This window comes from Rhinopithecus bieti, unplaced genomic scaffold (assembly GCF_001698545.2).
Source record: "Rhinopithecus bieti isolate Rb0 unplaced genomic scaffold, ASM169854v2 scaffold_29855, whole genome shotgun sequence".
In the NCBI taxonomy this organism is placed as follows: domain Eukaryota; kingdom Metazoa; phylum Chordata; class Mammalia; order Primates; family Cercopithecidae; genus Rhinopithecus; species Rhinopithecus bieti.
The window spans coordinates 698,529-719,404 of record NW_016813109.1 but is presented as its reverse complement, the minus strand read 5'-3'; the positions used below and the strand labels follow the sequence as shown (position 1 = coordinate 719,404).

Below are 20,876 nucleotides of genomic sequence, written 5' to 3'. Positions count from 1 at the left end.
TGGGCGACAGAGTAAGACTCCGTCTCAAAAAAAGAAAAAAAAAAGGAAATTCCATTTCTCTATCCAACCCTACCTCATCTCCTCCCACAACCAAAAGAGAAAATAAAATGTGTACCCAGATTAGTAGAATGAGAAAAACAAGCAAGACAGCCTGAGGCTTCAGCTGCATCTTGGGACAGGGATGCTTGCCTACATCACCAAATAAAACATGCCTGCCCGAGGGGAATTCATCTCTGAGTTGACACTGTGCAACAGAAAGGAAGTGACTTACTCTGGGGTGGCACTTGAGGGCCTGGACAGCTGCCCCAATCTCCTTAATCCAGCTGTGCATGTCTTCTGGACTGTCCGCCTGCAAAACATCCATGGCTCTTACCAAGAAATTTTAGGCACTATGATTTCAGCTTCCAAGTCTCTGACTCAATATTAAGTTTATAACATTACACCATTAGGGGTGGAAAGCATCTCAGAAATCATCTAGTCCAGTAGCTTTCAGACTTTTAAGGACATGTTTTCCCTGTAATATCTTATTTGATACCCAATAAATAAAACCGCTCAAAGTGGAGCTGCTCTGAAATGGGGCACAGGCTGTGGGGAAGGGGAAAGTTTAAGACCCCATTCCCCTGCTAAAGTCCGTCACTCCCTCCAGAAAACAAATGATCCAGTCTAGCCTCCTAGTTTTACAAAAAAGGAAAATGAGGCCCAGAAAGCCAAAGCCCAAGATTTGTGGCTGATAGAGAGTCGAGTTCTCCTCACTCTCAACATAGTTGCCTTTCTACTCTAACTATCGGAACAGAATAATCCCACTTTCAATTCCAGCCCTATTAAAGCCAAATCCTACTGTAAATCCTCCAAGGTATGTATCGCCTTCAGAAATGGGGCTTTTCTCAGAATACAAGCTACTGGGTCTGTTTTGAAATTTATAAGGAACTCAAACAACTCAACAACAACAAAACCATAAATCATCCCATTAAGAAGTATAGGCCAAGCGCGATGGCTCATGCCTGTAATCCCAGCACTTGGGAGGCCGAGGAGGGCAGACTGCCTGAGCTCAGGAGTTTGCAATCAGCCTGGGCAACACGGTGAAACTCCGTCTCTAACAAATGACAAAAAATTAGCCAGGAGGGGTGGCGTGCGCCTATAGTCCCAGCTATTCAGGAGGCTGAGGCAGGAGAATTGCTTGAATGCGGGAAGCGGAGGTTGCAATGAGCCAAGATCACACCACTGCACTCCAGTCTGGGCGACAGAGCAAGACTCCGTCTCAAAAAAAAAAAAAAAAAAAAGTGAGCAAAGGACATGAATAGTTTTCAAAACAAGACATACAAGTGGCCAAAAAACATCTGAAAAAATGTTCAATATCCCTAATCATAGGAGAAATGTAAATTAAAATCATGATGAGATATCATCTCATACCAGTCAGAATAGCTATTATTAAGACAAAAAATAGATTCTGGCAAGGATGTGGGGAAAAGGACCACTTATACACTGCTGATAGGCATGTAAATTAGTACAACCTTTATGGAAAGGAGTAGAGAGATTTCTCAAAGAACTAAAAATAGAACTACCATTCAGCTCAGCAATCCCACTAGTGGGTGTCTCTCCAAAGGAAAAGAAATCATTATATCTTCACATGTGCCCCCAAACCTAAAATAAAACTTTAAATTTTTTTTAAGAAAATCATTATATCAGAAAGATACCTGCACCCGTATGTTTATTGCAGCACTATTCACAATAGCAAGGTCATGGACCCAACTAAGTGTCCATCAATAGAGGACTGGATAAAGAAAATGTGGTGTACATATGTATAATGGAATACTACTCATCTATAAAAATGAATGAAATCATGTCTTTTGCAGAAATATGGATGAAACTATTATCTTAAGTGAAACAACTCAGACACAGAAAGTCAAATACCACATATTCTCACTTATAACTGGGAGCTAAATAATGTGAACACATGGACATAGAGTGTGAAGTAATTGTCACTGGAGACATGGAAGGGTGGGAGGGTGGGAGGTGGGTGAGGGATGAGAAATTACTTGATGGGTACAATGCACAATACTCAGGTGATGGTTACAGCAAAAGCCCAGACTTCACCAATAGGCAATATATTCAAGTAACAAAACCGCACTTGTACCCCTTAAATTTATACAAAAAAAAAAAGAGTTGTGACTTTGCTATTGTGAATAAAACTTTAAAAAAATTTTAAAGAATCGTGGGACTTGGAGCACCAAGCTTCACAGTATGTGAAGGATGAAGCCGTTAAACTTTAAGTATTTCCTCCCAGAAACAACCTATAAACCCCAGAAGGGGGCAGCAGCGGCTCTATGAAAAAAGGGAGGAAACTCCAGCGGCCTTGCTACTGCAGGTGGAGCCTGTCCGTGCCCTCCAGCTTTATAGGGGTTGAGTTCAAGTGAACAGAGCAAACGCTGGCTGAGGACCCCACCCTGTGTTACGTGCTGCATCAGGTGCCAGACACAGACATGGGACCAGGTGGAATCTCCAGAAATATGCCTGTTAGCCTTCCTCTGACTCCAGCATCATCCCCTAACAGTCCCACCAAAACACACACGCGTTCATTAGTGTGCACTTGCAGATGTATGTGCCACCACCACACAATAGCCCCCAAAGGTCTCCACATCCCCCTTCATCCTCTCCATCCCCAAAGTGACTCCTTCTCTTTGCATTCTATCAGGAAAAGACATGACCAGTAAAACAAAAATTCTCAAACCTGCATTTCTACCCTGTCCTATCATCCCAAAACAAACCCTCCTTGGTTAGATGTGTGCGGGAGACACCTACAAGGGAAACTGTTCATGTCCTGGCGCACGAGGGCAAAAAGGGTACAGTGACAAGTGCCCAAAGCGAACACCTCTCTAACATGTGCTCTACCTGCAAACTTACTAGCACTCTCTCCCTGCTTGACTTTTTCCAGTTACTTGACAATCTGATGGTTTCCCAAGAAAAAGACAAACCCATCCTTGGTCCAAAAAGATCACCAGGATAAGGACTCCAAGATCCACAAATACCAGGGCTGGCCTGTTCCACAAGCTTAATTGTTGAGGGAATTAAATGACCTCAATTAGGAAAAGCTGTTGAAATAGGGCCGGATGCATAGAATGGGCTCTATAAGTAGCAGATATTATTGTTGATTTCACTGTTATTATATGATATGAGAGAAACAAATGAAGCCTTAAAAACCACCATTTACAGATAAGCGCATTGCCCTCTCCATAAGATCTTTTCTCGGTTTCCTCATCCTCAAACTGCAGATAATTCCTACCTCAAAGATCAAATCATCAAGATCAAATAAGATCATGTATTTGGAGGTGAAAAAAAGGTTATTTTGAATTTGAATGAGATGGACATGATCGTCCATTAGGAGAAAAGCATTTATTAGAGATTTTCCTCCTAGGGAAACAAAAGATGATTTGGTAGGAGGCATATGAGCTGAGGGAGAAACAGTCTCCTGTGTCACATAGGAGATCTGACATTTTCATTAAACAGACAGGAACATCCTCAGGATGACAATCTGATAATCCAGGAGTGTTAAGCTATCTCCATGATCCTTCCAGCAGTCTAGTGAAATGCTCCCCACCATGTCAAATGCTGCACCCACAGGCCACAGGCCACCTGCCTGACTGCACTTCGAAGTACTGCCTCCCCACAAACTCCTCCAGGAACTGTCGCACAGCAAGCCCGGGTGTCTTCACGCAGCCTCTGCTTAGCAAGAAATCACAGAATCACAGAAAACTAGGAATATCTTGATTTAGATGGGCAATCAAGTACAAGAATCAAAATACCAACTATTATTCTTGGATGACTACCTAACACAATTTGTTATTTTTTCCCCGTTTTCCTTTTTGCAAGTAATAAGGGCTCATTAAAGACGACATAGAAAATAAATGTACAAAAATAAAAAACTGAAATCGGCTGGAGGCTGTGGTTCAAGCCTGTAATACCACAACTTTAGAAGGCTAACGTTTAGAATGTGGGAAGATGGCTTAAGTCCAGGAGTTCGAGACCAGCATGGGCAACAGAGCAAGACCTCTTCTCCCTAAACTTTGCAAAAAAAAAAAAAAGGAAATAAGAAAAAAATTAAAATTGCTTTAAAACCTCACAAAATTCTAAAATAGCAACTGAGAGCAAATCCAGTCTTTTGCTATTCATTTTCTTTGTTTTCCAAAATACAAAGACACATTATATCTCGATTTTTTTTTTCAGTTAATAATAGAAGGATTCTTCCATGTTATCAGACGTCTTCGTAAACATTTTCAGGGGATCCAAGTGGATATACTATGGTTCACTCACCTAGTCCTCTAAAACAGTGGTCCTCAAACCTTTTCAGCATAGGAATCGGTTTTGTGAAAGACAATTTTTCCATGAATGGGGAGGGGGATGACGGGTGGTTTCGGGATGAAACTGTTCCACCTCAGATCATCAGGCATTATATTCTCATAGGAAGTGCACAACCTAGATCCCTCACATGCACAATTCACAAGAGGGTTCGCAGTCCTGTGAGAATTTAATGCCGCTGCTGATCCGACAGGAGGCGGAACTCAGGCAATAATGTTTGCTCTCCTACTGCTCACCTCCTGCTGTGCGCTCGGGTTCCTAACAGGCCATGGACCAGTACCAGTCCATAGCCCAGGGTTTGGGGATCCCTGCTCTAAAGCATATTTTGAATATTCCCTATTCTCCTCTTATATAAATAATGCTGCTACTCACATCTTCAGGGATAAAGCTTTTTCCATATTTAGGAATATTTAGGAATCCTCAGCTCCCAAGGCAATTACTAAATTAAAGAATTCATACCCTTTTAAATCTCTTGTTACATCTGGCCAGAGGGATTTCTGGCCAATAATATATATTTCATTCGCCAACATTTTTGTTACATGCACCCTTGCTAGAATTAAATATTATAATTTTTTAAATCTTTGCTAATATGATAGGTAAAATAATTAAATCTCTTTCTTGAAACATTTAGTAATTAGTGAAGATGGAAACGGCTTACTAGTTATATTTCTTCCCTAATTCTCTAATTCCTTCTTAAGAACATTTTTTGGTCAGATAACCTAGATAGTAACTCAGCCACGAAGATAAACGCTACCCCCTAATAAATGTTATTTTAAAATACTGCTCAAAAAGAAAATCAGATATTGCAATTAATTCCATATGAGAAGAAACAATATTATTTTATTGAGATAATTACAACCTTTTTTTTTTATTTTTTAATTTTTTTTGGAGCAGCGTATCCTGGCCTCAAGCCATCCTCCTGCCTCAGCCTCCCAAAGTGCTGGGATTACAGGCATGAGCCGCCAGGCCTGGCCTATAAATCTCTCCTAGTAGTTTCAAGAACTGGGATTCATGAGAAACAAAAACTCAATGAAACTTCAAAATTGTATGCAAAAATTATGGTTATATACGTATCTATTTTTATGGAAAGCCTGTGCTTAGCTTTCATCAAAATCTTAAAACCACATCACAAAGTAGCTTCATGAACCAGAGGTTTAAAAAAAAAAAAAAAAAAAAAAATAGCTGACGTCTACCCACCCATGATGAATTACCATGAGACTAAAAACATGCTTTAAACTCAGTAAAACAAAAAAGGAAGTGCCGAGGTCATAGCTTCATCTCTTCCTGGTATGCTTATGTGTGTACCTGTTTCTGGAGCTTGGTTCAAAAGAAAAAGGAGGGTTTCTGTCCTTGAGGGCAATTTTTGAGATGAGTGGGACAGAGGGTATTAAAATGAGTGGTTGCAGCCTGCAGTTTTATCGCAGTTCAGTGAGCTTCTATTGACTATCTAACATAAACCCAGCACTATAATAGATACAATGGTTTGAAGCAATGAATTATACAGGCCATAAAGGCTTCCATATCTACCTCTGGTTACTGCCATTGCTGCTATCCAAAATTTTTAGGCAACTCCTCCTTCATTCTATTCTCTACCTCTGCAGCCCTCCTTTCCCAAGAATTAATCCTATCTCTGACACAGCCCTGCCGCATATGGTTGTGTAGATTGCACACACATAGTTCTAGGTGACATCATTCACCCTGTAGTCTAAATTAAACAGTAGTATCCAAAGAGTTCTAATGCAACACTCTGCAACTCACTTGAGTCCACTTATTGCTACCCTTGTCCTGACATAGCACCCTAGTTCCAACAACGGGGCTTATGCCAAGCTAAGGCCAGTTTGTACCACATTTCTCATTTTGAATAATTTCCCTCTTGATAAACTGCCTAATTCCCTTGACCTTCTATGAATGGGAAATGGGGAAATGGTGACCTCTGCTTGCCTAGTATCTCAAGAATTGAAATGTGATTTTGAACTTTTGCCCAGAACTGAGAACTGCTTACCTGCTGACAAGCTTGCTGAAATCACTGGCCTTTCTACCTGCTTAGATACCTGGTTATTTCCAGATCTTGGATTTTTGGTCACCATGAGCTATTTGCCAAGACACCCAGTTACCCCAAGTTGGTCTTTCCCAATAGAGTCAGACTTTCCTGGTTGTCTGTGATCACACCCTCCATATCATGGGTTCTGAACCAGGCTGCTCTTATTTTTGTCTTTGCTTTTAGTTTACTTTTGTTTGTTTTTAGAGATAGGGATCTCACTGGGTTGCCCAGGCTGGTGTCGAACTCCTGGGCTTTAACAATCCTTCCATTTTAACCTCTCAAAGTGCTGGGATTAGAGGTGTGAGCCACTGCTCCAGGCCTGGACCAGGCTGCTTGTAAACAACCCAAGTTGGTAAGTCTTGCTCCAGCACCTGGTGCTTCCTAGTTGGTTCCATAATTCATTGGATTTATTATGATCTTGCACAAATAATTTACCTTCAAAGCCTTCATTTTCCTGTGTGTAAACTGGAGATAATTTCAGAGACGGCTGAGATTTAAGTGATAAAATTATACTACTTATAGTACTTATACTACTACAGTGCTTATACTACAAAGTGATAAACTTTAACTTATACTACCTGTAAGTTGCTTAGCACTATGCCTGGGACATCTAGGTATCCAAAAAATGGTAGCTTTTGTTAACAGAAAAGACTACTACAGTGTGAGAAATCACAGGGTACAAATTATACATAAATGTGACATCTGAGTTACACAGTTAAACGACCGATACCTAAGTGGTTAGAATCTAACCCAAGTCTTTCTCTTCTGTCTAGGGAGTCTTCTCCACCACGATCTGCCTGCTCTTTGGTCTAGCTCTCTTAGATACTCAAGATGAACGGTTCTATCTGGCAGATTTACTGAGCATAACCTTGGGGAGCAGGTCAGAAGGACACTTTGGCATGGTGGGTAAAACTGCCAGCACTTTAGGACCAAACTCTACCAGTAGTCATGTTCTTTCACCAGTTGTGTAAAACACAATTTTCTTTTATTTATTTATTTATTTATTTATTTATTTATTTATTTATTTATTTAATTTTTTGAGACAGAGTCTCACTCTGTTTCCCAGGCTGGAGTGCAGTGGTGTGATCTCGGCTCATTGAAACCTCCGCCTCCTGGGTTCAAGCGATTCTCCTGCCTCAGCCTACCGAGCAGCTGGGATTACAGGTGTGCACCACCACACCCAGCTAATTTTTGTATTTTTAGAAGAGACAGGGTTTCACTATGTTGGCCAGGCTGATTTCAAACTCCTAACCTCGGGTGATCTGCCCGCCTTGGCCTCCCGAAGTCCCAGGATTACAGGCGTGAGCCACCGTGCCTGGCCTAAAACACAATTCTTACTTAGAACAAATGACTGACATATAAATTGTCAGTTAAACTTATTCAGAGTTAGGTATTTGGTAGATTTTTATCCCAAAATGAGTAAGTTTTGAGCTTTCAAAGCAAAAACTAGAACTTCAAAAAAACTTCCAGCTACCTCCATGAGCTTAATAGTTTTCTACACTCAAAGACTGTTAATGGTATTAGTGGTGATATCTTAATGATGTGATTTTGGATAGTACATAATAAAATGTGTCAACATTTTGAATATCTGCACACCTCAGTGAGACCATTATTTTCCAAATGACCAATGCATGCTGTTAAAAACCATGCATGGATAAAAAGTATCTATTCAAAGTGCAAAACTGACCAATGGATTTTAATGTAAGAGTATAAAAATTTCTTGATATGGCTTCAGATTCTACATTGCACCTAAACATTAAGAAATTAACATTTGTCAAGTTTTGGTATAGAATCAAAGAATATCCACAATTATCTAAAAAGGCTATTAAAATATTCCTTTTTTTCCAAATACACATCTGTGTGAGGCCAGATTTTCTCCATATTCTGCAATCAAAACAACATATGGCCACAGATAGAATGCAGAAGCAGATAGGAGAATCCTGTTGTCTTCTATTATGCCAGCCATTAAAGATAGATGTGCAAAACTGTAAAAACAATACTATTCTTGCTATTTTTTAGAAATACATTTTTTCACAAAATCTGTTTTGTGAACTTATAATGAGTTTTACGCTTCCTTTTTTTTTTTTTTTTTTTTTTGAGACAGGGTCTTTGAAAGGTCTTGATCTGTCACCCAGGCCAGAGTGCAGCGGCAAGATCATAGCTCACTGCACCCTCAAACTCCGGGGCTCAAATGATCCTCCTGCCTCAGCCTCCCGTGTAGCTGGGACTACAGGCGCATCCCATGGTGCCCAGTTTTATAGCTGCTATTTTTAATGAATTGATAAATATTTTAAATGATTTTTAATCTATACTCTTCTCTTTCCATTGTTTTTGAGTTAGGTGCTATGAACAGATTTGTTTTCCCTCTCGTTTATTTATTCTGTGTGACACTAGTGTTCTCTTATCCCAGAAATGTCGGAAGCGGAAGGCAATGGAAGATGAGGTGATTAGAATCTTCTGGTAACTGTGCGTACACTCATGTAGATTATCTTTGAAACATTTTTTGGTTGGGTTTCGTGTTTCCCAAATTACTGTCTTCAGTCCAAAGCTCTCTCCTGAACTCAACCAGCACAATCATTCACTTAACAAATATTTATTTAGTGTCAGCAACACGCCAAGCAGTGTGTATCCACAATGGTCTTCATAACACATCTCCTTGGATGTCCAGCAGGCACTGTAAACTCTGAACCACCCATGCTAACCTGGTTTCCTCCCATGCTCCTGTCACAATGACTGGTGCCATGAGCCACTCTGAGGCTCAGGCCAAACATCCGGGCATTCTCCTCACCTGTCCTCTCTCCCTTCATCCAACCGACTCTCAAGTCCTAGAAAATATACCTTTTTTTTTTTTTGAGGCGGAGTCTCACTCTGTCGCCTGGACTGGAGTGCAGTGGCCGGATCTCAGCTCACTGCAAGCTCCGCCTCCCGGTTTTACGCCATTCTCCTGCCTCAGCCTCCCGAGTAGCTGGGACTACAGGCGCCCGCCACCTCGCCCGGCTAGTTTTTTTTTATTTTATTTTAGTAGAGACGGGGTTTCACCGTGTCAGCCAGGATGGTCTCGATCTCCTGACCTCGTGATCCGCCTGTCTCGGCCTCCCAAAGTGCTGGGATTACAGGCTTGAGCCACCGCGCCCGGCCGAAAATATACCTTTTTAACATCTCTCAAATTTTCCACTTTTCTCCATCTACCCTCATTCAGGCTTCCTTTATCCCTCACTAAATTATTAACAACAGCCTTCAAACTGTTCTCTCTCATCCTATCTTAGCCTTTTTTCCTCTGTCCCCCACACTGCACAGAGCCAGGCAATCCTTGACAGCGTGTCATTAAAAGGGCTGGGGTTGAAGATCATCATCTCCGTTTCACAGATGAAGAAAAGAGGCTCTGGAAGTTAAATAACTTGCCCAAGCGATATTTTTTTATGGCAAGGCAGATCAGATCACGCCCTCTGTTTAACCTCTAAGGGCATTAATTCTTTTGTTTTTTTAAGACAGCGTCTCACTGTGTCGCTCAGGCTGGAGTGCAATGGTGTGATCTTGGCTCACTGCAACCTCCGCCTCCCGGGTTCAAGTGATTCTCCTGCCTCAGCCTCCCGAGTAGCTGGGAATATAGGCACCCGCCACCACGCCCAGCTAATTTTTATATTTTTAATAGAGAAGGGGTTTCACCATGTTGGCCAGGATGGTCTCGATCTGTTGACCTCATGATCCACCTGCCTGGGCCTCCCAAAGTGCTGGAATTATAGGCATGAGCCACCGCACCTGGCCTCTAAGGGCATTAATTCTAAGGATAAAATACAAGCTCTTCAGTAAGGCATATGAGGGTCCTCCGTGCCTAACTGTCCAGCCTCCTTTTTGCCCTATGCTCCTTTTATTACCAGGCTTTAAAAAAATCCTCCTATTTCCTTTGCCTGGGCCACGTTTCCCCCCAACAGACTGAGCTTAGGTGTATCTTTCTTCAGGAACCCTTCCCTGACTGCCTAAGACTGAGTGAGGAGCCCTGCTTATGGTTCACGTTTCAGTCTAATGGTAGAAGAACTCATCATACCTTTTTTATTTTGTATTCCCCTACCTGCTTCAGGGAAGACCTGTAATGCATTTCATTACTGTCACATTCTGCATTTCCTGCTAGGGTCACTTGACCTCCTAAATTTTTTTCTCAATTTGCATGCATTAGATCAACTCTTTGTGCTGTAAAGTTCTTCATCACACACCCACCATTACAGTGTCATATAGAATTGTTTCACTGTCTGCAAACTCCCTTGTGCTCCATCTCCCCCAACACTCCCTCCCCGTACGATGCCACAGTTTAACTGCCTATGGACTTGACGAGCTCTCTCTCTCTCTCTCTCTCTCTCTCTCTCTCTCTCTCTCTCTCTCTCTCGGGTTCAGGATCTGTTCTGTTTAACCTGGTGTCCCCCGCCTGAGACAAAAATGCCCAGCCCTCTCAGGATGCTCTACAAATATCTGTTGAATGTCAGAACTACAAACTTGTGGTGCACCTACAGGTTAAACCTTGTCCCTGAGTGGCAGTGGTGCTGGTGAATTAGTCGCTCTGATGCCCATGGCAGCCCTTTCCACAGCTCCAGTTTGCTCCCAGGCCCCCACTCCACTGTCTCCTCCTGGATGGCATGTGCTTGTCCAAATGGATGTAGCTCCGAGATGACTAAGTCACTCAAACGCCTGCCGGTCTCGGGCAGAAGGAGTCGTGACAGGAATTGCTGCCCAAGAAATGGGAAAGGGGACCAGCCCCTTGGGGAAGGGAGGCTGCATAACAGGGCACGACACTCGCAGCAGAGATCGCAGCAGAGAAGAAAGGGCGGCGGAAACTCGAAAAGCTTTAGTTGGGAAACCCCACCGAAAACCAACCTGCTTACTTGTCAGTGTTTTATTTCTGTCTTTTGTTTTGTTTTGTTTTATTTTGTTTGAGACAGTCTCACTCTGTCACCCAGGCTGGAGTGCAGTGGTATGATCTCGGCTCACTGCAACCTCTGCCTCCCAGGTTCAAGCAATTCTCCTGCCTCAGCCTCCTGAGTAGATGGGAATACAGACGCCACCACATCCAGCTATTTTTTTTGTATTTTTAGTAAAGACAGGGTTTCACCATGTTGACCAGGCTGGTCTCAAACTCCTGACCTCATGTGATCCGCCCACCTCGGGCTCCCAAAGTGCTGGGATTCCAGGTGTTGAGTCACCACGCCTAGCCTTAAATGTCAGTTTTAATACTGAAAGTCCAGCATCACCACCAGGCTGTGAATCAAGGCACTCTCTGTGTACTGCTAGGCAGGCTGGGTTAGGACTTGGCCCTGAAAGTCTAGTCCCTGCTTGGAAATCTGCCTTTCTAGTTCCTATGACTTTAGAAGGAGTTGGGAGAACTCCAGAGCTGTGGGTGGAGGGGAGAAGCTCCTGATAAGTGAACCATCAGAGCCTGAACAATGGCTTCCTCTGTGCAGCTGGCTCTGCACCTGGTGCCTGCACAGGGCCCTCTGTGCTTTTGTCCTTCCGCACACAGTGATGTCCACACACAGACGAGACTTATAAATACCCTCCAAAGGAGAAGTGAAATCACTGACCAGTTCTCCTTTTCTCTGCTTAGCTGGAGCCCAGCAGCTGACAGCAACTGGTACACACTCACATTCCTCAGTAGAGCGGCTCAGCCTGCTTTCATTATTTTATGGTTGGGAAGCTTTTGGCAAACATCCTGTTTAGGATGAAATGGGACTCAGACTGACTCTCAGGGGCTAAATTTATTGCCTAGAAACTTCAAGCAAATGAAAAGAGAAAGCAAAGGAAAGGACAGGGCCTATCAGTGCACCATTCACAGAAACGGAACGCTGGAGTGTTCTGGAAGGCAGCATTTTACCTGTACGTAGAAGGTCCTGGAGCTTGTTATTATTTCAAACAGGTTGTCTCTCATTAGGAGATCACTAGACAGAGAAAGAGAAAGAATGTTATGGCCTGCTGACATACACACAGAGGACTCGATATGTCCTGTTAAGACCCCAGTGCCCTCTACCATAAAAAAGGAAGATGGGTGGGGGGTGGTTCCAAGCCATTCTTCCTTCAGCTCCTGCCTTGAAAAACACTCCAGGGGTTGCCTCTAGCTTCACTTCCCAGAGGGTCTCAGGAGGCTTTGCCATCCAGATGGACCCTCCCCAGGCCCCTCTCCCACCAGCAGTTCTAACAAGCTCCTTTCCCTCCAAAACCTCCTGCCTAATATCCAACCCCCCCACCACCATCTCCTACAGTTTCCTTCTTTCCTGCCTCCCTCCTTCCCTCTAAGGTGTATGAGATGCTTTGTGGGAAGCACTGTTTTGGGTGCTTTTTTGCAGATTATTTCATCTAATCTTCACAACAGCCCTGGGGCGCACTTAAGACTTCCCCCATTTGACCGATGAGGAAACCCAGACCCACACTCAGAGTCAGAGCTTAAATGACTCCTCCAAGTTACCAGAGATTTGGAACCCAGGTCTGACTCCAGAGTCTCTGCTTTATTTATCTATATTTTTGAGACAGGGTCTGGCTCTGTTGCCCAGGCTGGAGTACAGTGGTGCAATCATGGCTCACTGGGACTACAGGCACATGCCACCACTCCTGGCTAATTTTTGTGTTTGTCGTAGAGACATGGTGTTTCCATGTTGCTCAGGCTAGTCTTGAACTCATGAGTTCAAGCAATCCGCCTGCCTCAGCTTCCCAAAGTCCTGGGATTACAGGCATGAGCCACCGAACCCGGTGAGCTTGTGCTTTTAATTACTCCACTGCCATTGGCCTCTCCTAAGGAAGACAACTCTCCACTCCCTAAACCGTCTCCTCCATCCACACAGCGGCCCCATCAACTTCACTCAGCTCCTGCTCCTTGCCTCACTGTGTGGGGCCCAGGAGACAAAGAGCTAAGGAGGAGGAAAGCAAGGGGAGAGGAGATGACTTCAGAGCACTCCTTCGGGGACACTGCTGGGTGTGGGTTTTGGAAAAGAAATCCTGACTTCTGCAAGGAAGAGGGCAGGGAGTAGCTGATGCTCAGTAACAAACCTCAAAGCAGCCCAAGTTATTTCCCATTGTTAAATGCCTGCTGCGTATGTCCCTAGCCACTGTGGGGAGTACATAAGGAGTAAAAGATCTAATTCCTACCCAATGAAAGAACATAAGGACCAGGCGTGGTGGCTTACGCCTGTAATCCCAGCATTTGGGAGGCCAAGGTGGGCAAATCACTTGAGTTCTAGGCCAGCCTGGGCAACATGGTGAACCTTGTCTCTACAAAAAAAATACAAAACTGAGTAGGGTGTGGTGGCACACATCTATAGTCCCAGCTACTCAGGAGGCTGAGGTGGGGAGGATCACCAGAGCCTGGGAGGCAGAAGCTGCAGTGAACTGAGACTGCACTACTTCACTCCAGCCTGGGGGACAGAGCAAGACTCTATCTCAAAAAAAAAAAAAGAACATAAGGAAGCAAAACTGTACCATCAGATGTTAGATTGTGTGTTACATGCCAAGAGTTGGAAAGGACTGATCACAGGTGGGGTCGGCTTCATGAATGAGAAAGCCTGCAAGAAAATGGCAGGGGCTCGGCCAGTGCCACAGGTACCTGGGCAAAGGAGTGCATGAGACCAGAGAGCCATGAGCAAGAACAACAGGAGAGGGGCCAGACAGACCTTGAGTGAATCCTGACTACATGTAGGGAAGAGATATTTGAAAATGTTGTAAAAACCTTGGGGAGCCTTTGTGACCCCAAGTATAAAACAGAGATAAATGAGAGGACCCCCTTGATCAGGCTGGTCACTACAAAGACCAGTTAGTTATAAAGTACAGAAGGCATCTGGCATAATGTGTGTCACAGAATAGTCACGTGAAGCACATTTCACCAACTATGATTACTTTCTGAGTTTCTGAATAAAAAAATGCTTCTTTCTGGCTAAAATGTCTTAACCTTTCAAATTCTACTCATGCATAGCCAGTAAAGTCACATAAACAACTACTGAGGAGGTGAAAGAAAAGCAGGTGGGAAATCCCCACTCCTTTCACATCTACTTCTCAGGGTGGGAAGGGCGGGAGGGGGCAAGGGATAAAAGACTATGCATTGGGCACCGGGGACACTGCTGCGGACGAGTGCACCACAATCTCAGAAATCACCACTGAAGAACTTTTCCATGCAACCAAACACCACCCGTTCCCCAAAAACTACTGAAATTTTAAAAAATTTAAAATATGTGTGTGTATGTGTATGTGTATATGTGTGTGTGTGTGTGTGTTGTGTGTGTGTGTTGTATATATATATATATATTTTTTTTGTTTTTTTTGAGATAGAGTTTCACTTTGTTGCCGGAGCTGGAGTGCAATGGTACGATCTTGGCTCCACTGGCAACCTCTGCCTCTCAGGTTCAAGCGATTCTCCTGCCTCACTTCCCCGCGTACCGGGATGGACAGGCGTCCATCACCACATCTGGCTGGCTTTTTGTATCTTTTAGTAGAGGACGAGTTTTGCTATGTGGCCAGGCTTGTCTCAATCTCCTGGCCTCAGATGATCACCCACCTGGGCCTCCCGAAGTACTGGATTGATTATTCAGCACTTGGAGATCCTTGTCTCAAATCTCTGGCCAGATGATCCACTCACGCTGGGCCTCCCAAAGTGGTTGGCTTGGTGGCTGTGAGCCACCCAGGCCCGGCTAGAAAAGATATATATATATATATATAATATATAATTTTTTTTTTTTTTTTTTTTTAAACAGCACCAGGCTACATGGAGCCTTTCAACTCAATTCTAATTCACTTGAACAAATATTCATTGATTATCAAGATGTCCTAACCCCTGGACTGGGTTCCAGGGAAGCCAAGCAGTCTAACAGGCATGGAAGCTGCGGAGCCCCAAGGACCTCCTTCCCTGCTAGTCCCTGACTTCTTTAACTCAGTTTAGTGTGACTCTGGCAGAGTTAGAGAGTTAGGGAAAGTTCAAGGCACTCTTAGGATTTAACCCTAAGTTTCTTATGGTTCTCTGAGCTTCCCCCGTGTGCCCAGGTGGTCTCACATCTGCAAGGGCCCTCCAGGGTCAGGTACAATCAAGGATCTCATCACGCCCAATCTTTCCTCTGCCTACTTCTGGAGCCATACTTCTGGAATTTCCATATATAGCTACTTTCCTGAATTATACATAGTCACTGGGAACCTCCCCAATCTTCTGTACTCTGCAACTGCCATTTGCAAGACTTGGGAGAATGTTTCTGTCTCTGCCTCCTTGGGTCACACAGCACAGGCGTGGCTCACGTTGTTTTCATGCAAGACTGTTTGTGCCTTCATGGGAGAAGAGTCAGCCTGTTGTGAACAGCTTTCCTGATGATATCTGAGGGTTCTGCTTGCACAAGCCATGAGATGGAGGGACACAAACACCCAGTCTCTAAAGACTGCAGATTGGTGGCCAGAAAGAGGGTTTCTGGATGCCCCAATACCCTTGGAGTCTCTAAAGATTCGTTCTATAGGCATCTGTATTTGGTGTTGGACCTGGGAGATCCCTTGCCAAGTCCCAAACTCATCCTATGTAATGCGACACTTGGAAGGTAACTATTTCCTAGAGGACAGAGGAATCCCTTTAAAATACCTGTTCTTCTTTCCCAGTGGGAGTAACACAGAGATGCTATGAATCACCTGTGTTAATGGGACATCAGGGTCAAAAGGAGGAGAAAAGGCATAAGAAGGTCAGGGAAGAGGCACTGGTACAGTGATCCGACCAGAAGCACTGAGGTGAATGACCTAGAGGCCTTGTCTCTCCTCTGAGCCTGAGTTCCACTAGGAATTGAGCACCTAATCCTAATACCTGAGAAGCTTTGGAGCCCCACTCTTTGTTTCTATATGCGTTCTTTTTGCCCACCAGAAACTATTACATGGGCCTATCTGCTTAGGAGCCAGAGTAAGGTATGGGAAGAGGGCAAATGCGCCCAGGGCGGTCTTCTCCCTGTGTTAGCTTGGATACAGTGAGTCAGTCACAAGGTGTTAGTTAGGCTCCTCTGCCTGGCTCTTGGAAGATCATGACTCTTGCATAGAGTCTCCGAAGGGTAGTAAAGGGAGATTTAAGAGGACAAATGGAGGTTTGGATCAGAAGAGAAAAAACAGACACAATTACCCAGACTTGACTAGACATTCATGGGTCTTGAGAACATCCTTAAGAAATATAGTGCGCAGTGGTTCTCGGTCCTGGTGGAAAAACAGAAAGACAGGTAAGTGAGGCTGTCTGTGACATATCATGATCAAGACCAGCTGATGAATACCCCTTTCTCAGAGATGGCTGGCTAAAATCAGGTTGACAAATAACCTGGTCTCAAAATAATCATCAAGAGAAAAAAAAATCTGGCTGGGCAGAGTGGTTCGTGCCTGTACTACCAGGATTTTGGAAGGCCAAGGCTGGAGGACAGATTGAGGCCAGGAGTTCAAGACCAGCCTGGGCAACATCGTGAAACCCTGTCTCTACAAAAAATCCACCACTGTGCTCCAGCCTGGGTGACAGGTGACAGAGAAAGACCCTGTCTCCAAAAACAAGAAAAAAGACAAAACAAATCTAAGAAGATGCTGTGTAGCTGTGATTCTGACCACACAGCAACTCACTGTAGAGAGGACATTTTACTGTCACTGTAAAGATGTGTGCACAGAATGGATGGAGATAAGACAGAGGTGCCTTTGAAGTCTTTGTGTGCCCACATCTCCACTCATGCACACTCTCCTGTGGGTGTGCATCTGTGCACCTCTTAGTTTCCATGACCTCTCAGAAGGGCAGCAAAGCTACTACAAACCTGCTCACACTTGAAGTAGCAGATGGTAAAGTCATCAAGTGCAAAGAAGCGACGTTTCCAGCTCTTCCGCTATAATAAAAAAATAAAAGGCAGAACATTAGCAAGAGGTGCCTAGCATTGTGGAGGGTGTTCTCATGCTAAGCTCCCAGGGACCCAGCCCCCTGGAAATCCGGCCCCCACATTCAGCAGGGGAAAGGGCTTCTTCATATCAGGCGCAACACCTCTGACAGGCGGGGGCCAATGATCAGTCCCAAAATCTCACCCTCAAAGGTGGAGACTCCATGGAGGACTGAGGCACCTCCTGTCAATCTCCTCTCACCTGCTATGACTACAGCCACTGGTTCTGAGGAGTCACCAGAACCCCAGTTTAGCCCCTGTGCTGACACTCACCACATTCCCTTGCTTCACGCAGTAACCACTCTTAATGAGGGGAGGCCCGGTGGAAGCACGGCAGCCTGACGTGGGGATGTAACTCTGAGACCTTCGAAGGATGGCGTGGGACCCAGGCTCACTCCCTTCCTGCCCATCCCCACCGTTCTGCAAGGAAACAGTGTCAGGATCAGCGCCTCCCTGCCTCTATGCAGCCATAGCCCCATCCACCTCCCCCTGCCTGAATCTCTGGCCTCTTTGCCCTAAGTCAAAGAAGAAATAAATGGTGGGCACAGTGGCTCACGCCTGTGATCCCAACACTTTGGGAGGCCAAGGCGGGAGGATCGCTTGAGCCCAGGAGTTCTAGACCAGCCTGGGCAACACAGTGAGTGAGACCTGTTGCCCAGGTCTACAAAAAAAATTAAAAACTGTTTTAAAATTTTTGTTTAATTTTCATTTTAAAATTTAAAAATTAAAAAAAAGAATTACCCAGGCATGTAGTCCCAGCTACTCAGGAAGCAGAGGTGGGGGGATGGCTTGAGCCCAGGAGTCTGACGCTGCAGTGAGCCATGATTGCACCACTGCACTTCAGTCTGGGCAACAGAGTGAGACCCTGTCTAAAAAAATTAAATAACAACATGGCAAAAACCCATCTCCACCAAAAAATAAAAAAACATTAGCCAGGCACGGTGGCTCATGCCTATAGCCCCAGATGAGGTGGCAGGATCCCTTGAGCCTGGGAAGGCTGAGGTAGGAGGACTGCATGAGCCTAGGAGGCGGAGGCTGCAGTGAGTCGTGATTATGTGTATCTGCACTTCAGCCTGGGTTACAGAGTGACACCCCAACTCAAAAAAAAAAAAAAAAAAACTTACATAAATATAAATAATTAAAACAGGAAAATAAACCTTTCCTTTGCTCTGTCATGCACTTTACCGGGTAGTTTCACAGAACCAGCATCAGGGAGATTGGGCCGACCCAGAAGAAAGGGAAGGACAGAGAATGTGAACCAGGAGGGACACCGGGCTGGTTTCCAGCCTTGTTTGCCTTCGTCTATCCCATTTCCTACAGGTTTCACAAACCCTCATCTTCTGTGTCTCCTGTGTCCAGCACAGAACTGCACAGGCCATTCGGCTTCAAGATGCAGTGGCCTCCACTTCTGCAATGCTGTCACTAACACCCATGAATGGGGCTGTAACATGCCCTGCACTTCCCTGATGGCTCCACTGGCACCAGCTCCCCTCCAACTCCCACCCTCATTTTCCCCAGTACAGTGCTCCAAGCACATCACAGGCACACCATGGACACTTCTACACCCCCACTCCCCCGGCAGCCCCAGTCAGGCCCCTCACCTGGCTGATGGGTGTGTGGACCACCACCCCTCCGATGATCTCCGTCTTGTAGGCCACCTGTGGCTTCTTCTCCAGGGCTGCAGGAGCTGCTAAGCTCTTGAGAACTTCAGTGGTCATGGGTAGGCCCCCACCTTTGGGTACCTGGGGAGAGCGGCAGCAACAGTCAATGGGGAACAGATGTTTAGGAAACATGGGGAGCCCAAAGCAGAATGGGGGTGCCATGAGAAAAGCTAATGTGCCAAATTACAGTCAGACTTGCATGTCCTCCCCAGACCTTCCGCAGTCCAAATCTGAATATGAGCGTCTCAGCCAGCAACGCCCTCCCCCAACACAGATACAAACTGACTCCAGGAATTTCTTGAGCACCTACTTAGGAGCCAGCCCTTCCCTGGCTAGAAACCCAAGATAAAGTGTCAGTGAAACACACATGGGTCCCCACCCTCATGGCACTTACATGCTAGTAGGGGGAATGACAAAAAAGTACATAAAACAAACAGAGTAATTACAAGTGGTGGTGAGTGGCACAAAAAAGATCAAGGGAGCTGAGGCAGGTGCACAGCAGGGGACCTGCTGGAAACGGAGTGGGCAGGGAGGTCTCCAGAGGAGGAGGCAGGGAGACACTCAAACGGCAACCTGGAGGGTGAACAGGAGCTGAGGGCCAGGTCTGGGGCCTCACACCTGTAATCCCAGCACTTTGGGAGGCCAAGGCAGGAGGGTCACTTGAGCCCAGGAGTTCAAGACCAGCCTGGAGAACATAGTGAGATCCTGTCTCTACTAAAAATGGGAAGAAAAAAAAAAAAATAGCCAGGTGTGGTAGCACATAGCTGCTCAACAGGCCAAGGTAGGAGAATCTCTTGAGCCCAGGAGTTGGAGGCTGAAGTGAGCTATAATCACACTACTGTACTCCAGGCTGGGTAAGAGAGACCCTGCCTCGAAAAAAATAAAAAATAATAAACTAAGAAAAGAAATCAGGAACATGAAGCTGGGAGAAGTCATTCTGGGCAGATGGAACAGGTAAAAATGCATGCCTTGGTAGAGACAGAACAAGGGGTCCATGAAGTCTGGAGCCAGAAGGCATGTGGTATAACCCTTCATCTCTCACAAACCACCTGAGCGACCTTTGGCAACCATCAGACCTCTCTAGGCCTAAACCGTCTCATGTAGAAAATGAAAAGAGGAATAATATTTATCATAACCATTGTTGTGGTTATCAAATGATAGAATATATTAAATGCTTTAGAAACACAACTAAAAGAAAAACATATTACAAAATATTTTAATTAAGGCTTCCCAGGTGGTACTAATAATTATACACAGAACCCTTTTGGAAGAATGAGTTATCTTTGTTCTTCCTTGACAGAGATGTGGTACCACAGCTGATTAAATCATCATAGAATTTTGTTGTTGTTGTTGTTGTTGTTGAGACAGAGTCCCGCTGTGCCGCCCAGGCTGGAGTGCAGTGGCATGATCTTGGCTCACTGCAAGCTCCGCTGCCCGAGTTCACACCATTGTCCTGCCTCAGCCTCCCAAGTAGCTGGGACTACAGGCACCTGCCACCATGCCTGGCAAAGTTTTTCTATTTTTTAGTAGAGACAGGGTTTCACCGTATTAGCTAGGATGGTCTCCATCTCCTGACCTCGTGATCCGCCGGCGTCGGCCTCCCAAAGTGCTGAGATTACAGGTGTGAGCCACCGCACCCGACCCATCATAGAATTTTTATGGTTAGCTGGAAATCACAGGACAGAGGTTGCAAATTGGTGGCCCACCCACCAACTTTGCCCAAACAATGTCTGGTCAGTCATATGCAGTGTTTTTTAAAATCTGCATCTAAGTTTTGGGATATTTCACAGAAAAATCCAGATTTTCAGCTCTGCAGCAGTTCCCTTTTAGACAGAAAATACATTCCGTGTTTGCATAGTCTCTACCATTCTCCCCAGCAGAATGGGAGAGGCCAGGGGTCAGATGTCACTTATCCTCATTCTTGTTCTCATGTTT

At 44.9% G+C, this 20,876-nt stretch overlaps 1 protein-coding gene across 5 annotated transcripts in view; it reads right to left on the bottom strand.

Moving 5' to 3' along the window:
* Nucleotides 1-20,876, bottom strand: part of PLEKHA2 (pleckstrin homology domain containing A2) — a 95,230-nt gene that overhangs the window by 4,630 nt on the left and 69,724 nt on the right. For all 5 annotated transcript variants that reach the window (XM_017847676.1, XM_017847675.1, XM_017847674.1 and 2 more), the window contains 6 exons: nucleotides 18,882-19,022; nucleotides 17,554-17,700; nucleotides 17,164-17,232; nucleotides 16,500-16,570; nucleotides 12,255-12,318; nucleotides 272-349 (listed from right to left, as the gene is read on the bottom strand). In XM_017847676.1, the coding sequence (XP_017703165.1) occupies nucleotides 272-349; nucleotides 12,255-12,318; nucleotides 16,500-16,570; nucleotides 17,164-17,232; nucleotides 17,554-17,700; nucleotides 18,882-19,022 (570 nt within the window). The remainder of the gene's footprint in view (nucleotides 1-271; nucleotides 350-12,254; nucleotides 12,319-16,499; nucleotides 16,571-17,163; nucleotides 17,233-17,553; nucleotides 17,701-18,881; nucleotides 19,023-20,876) is intronic.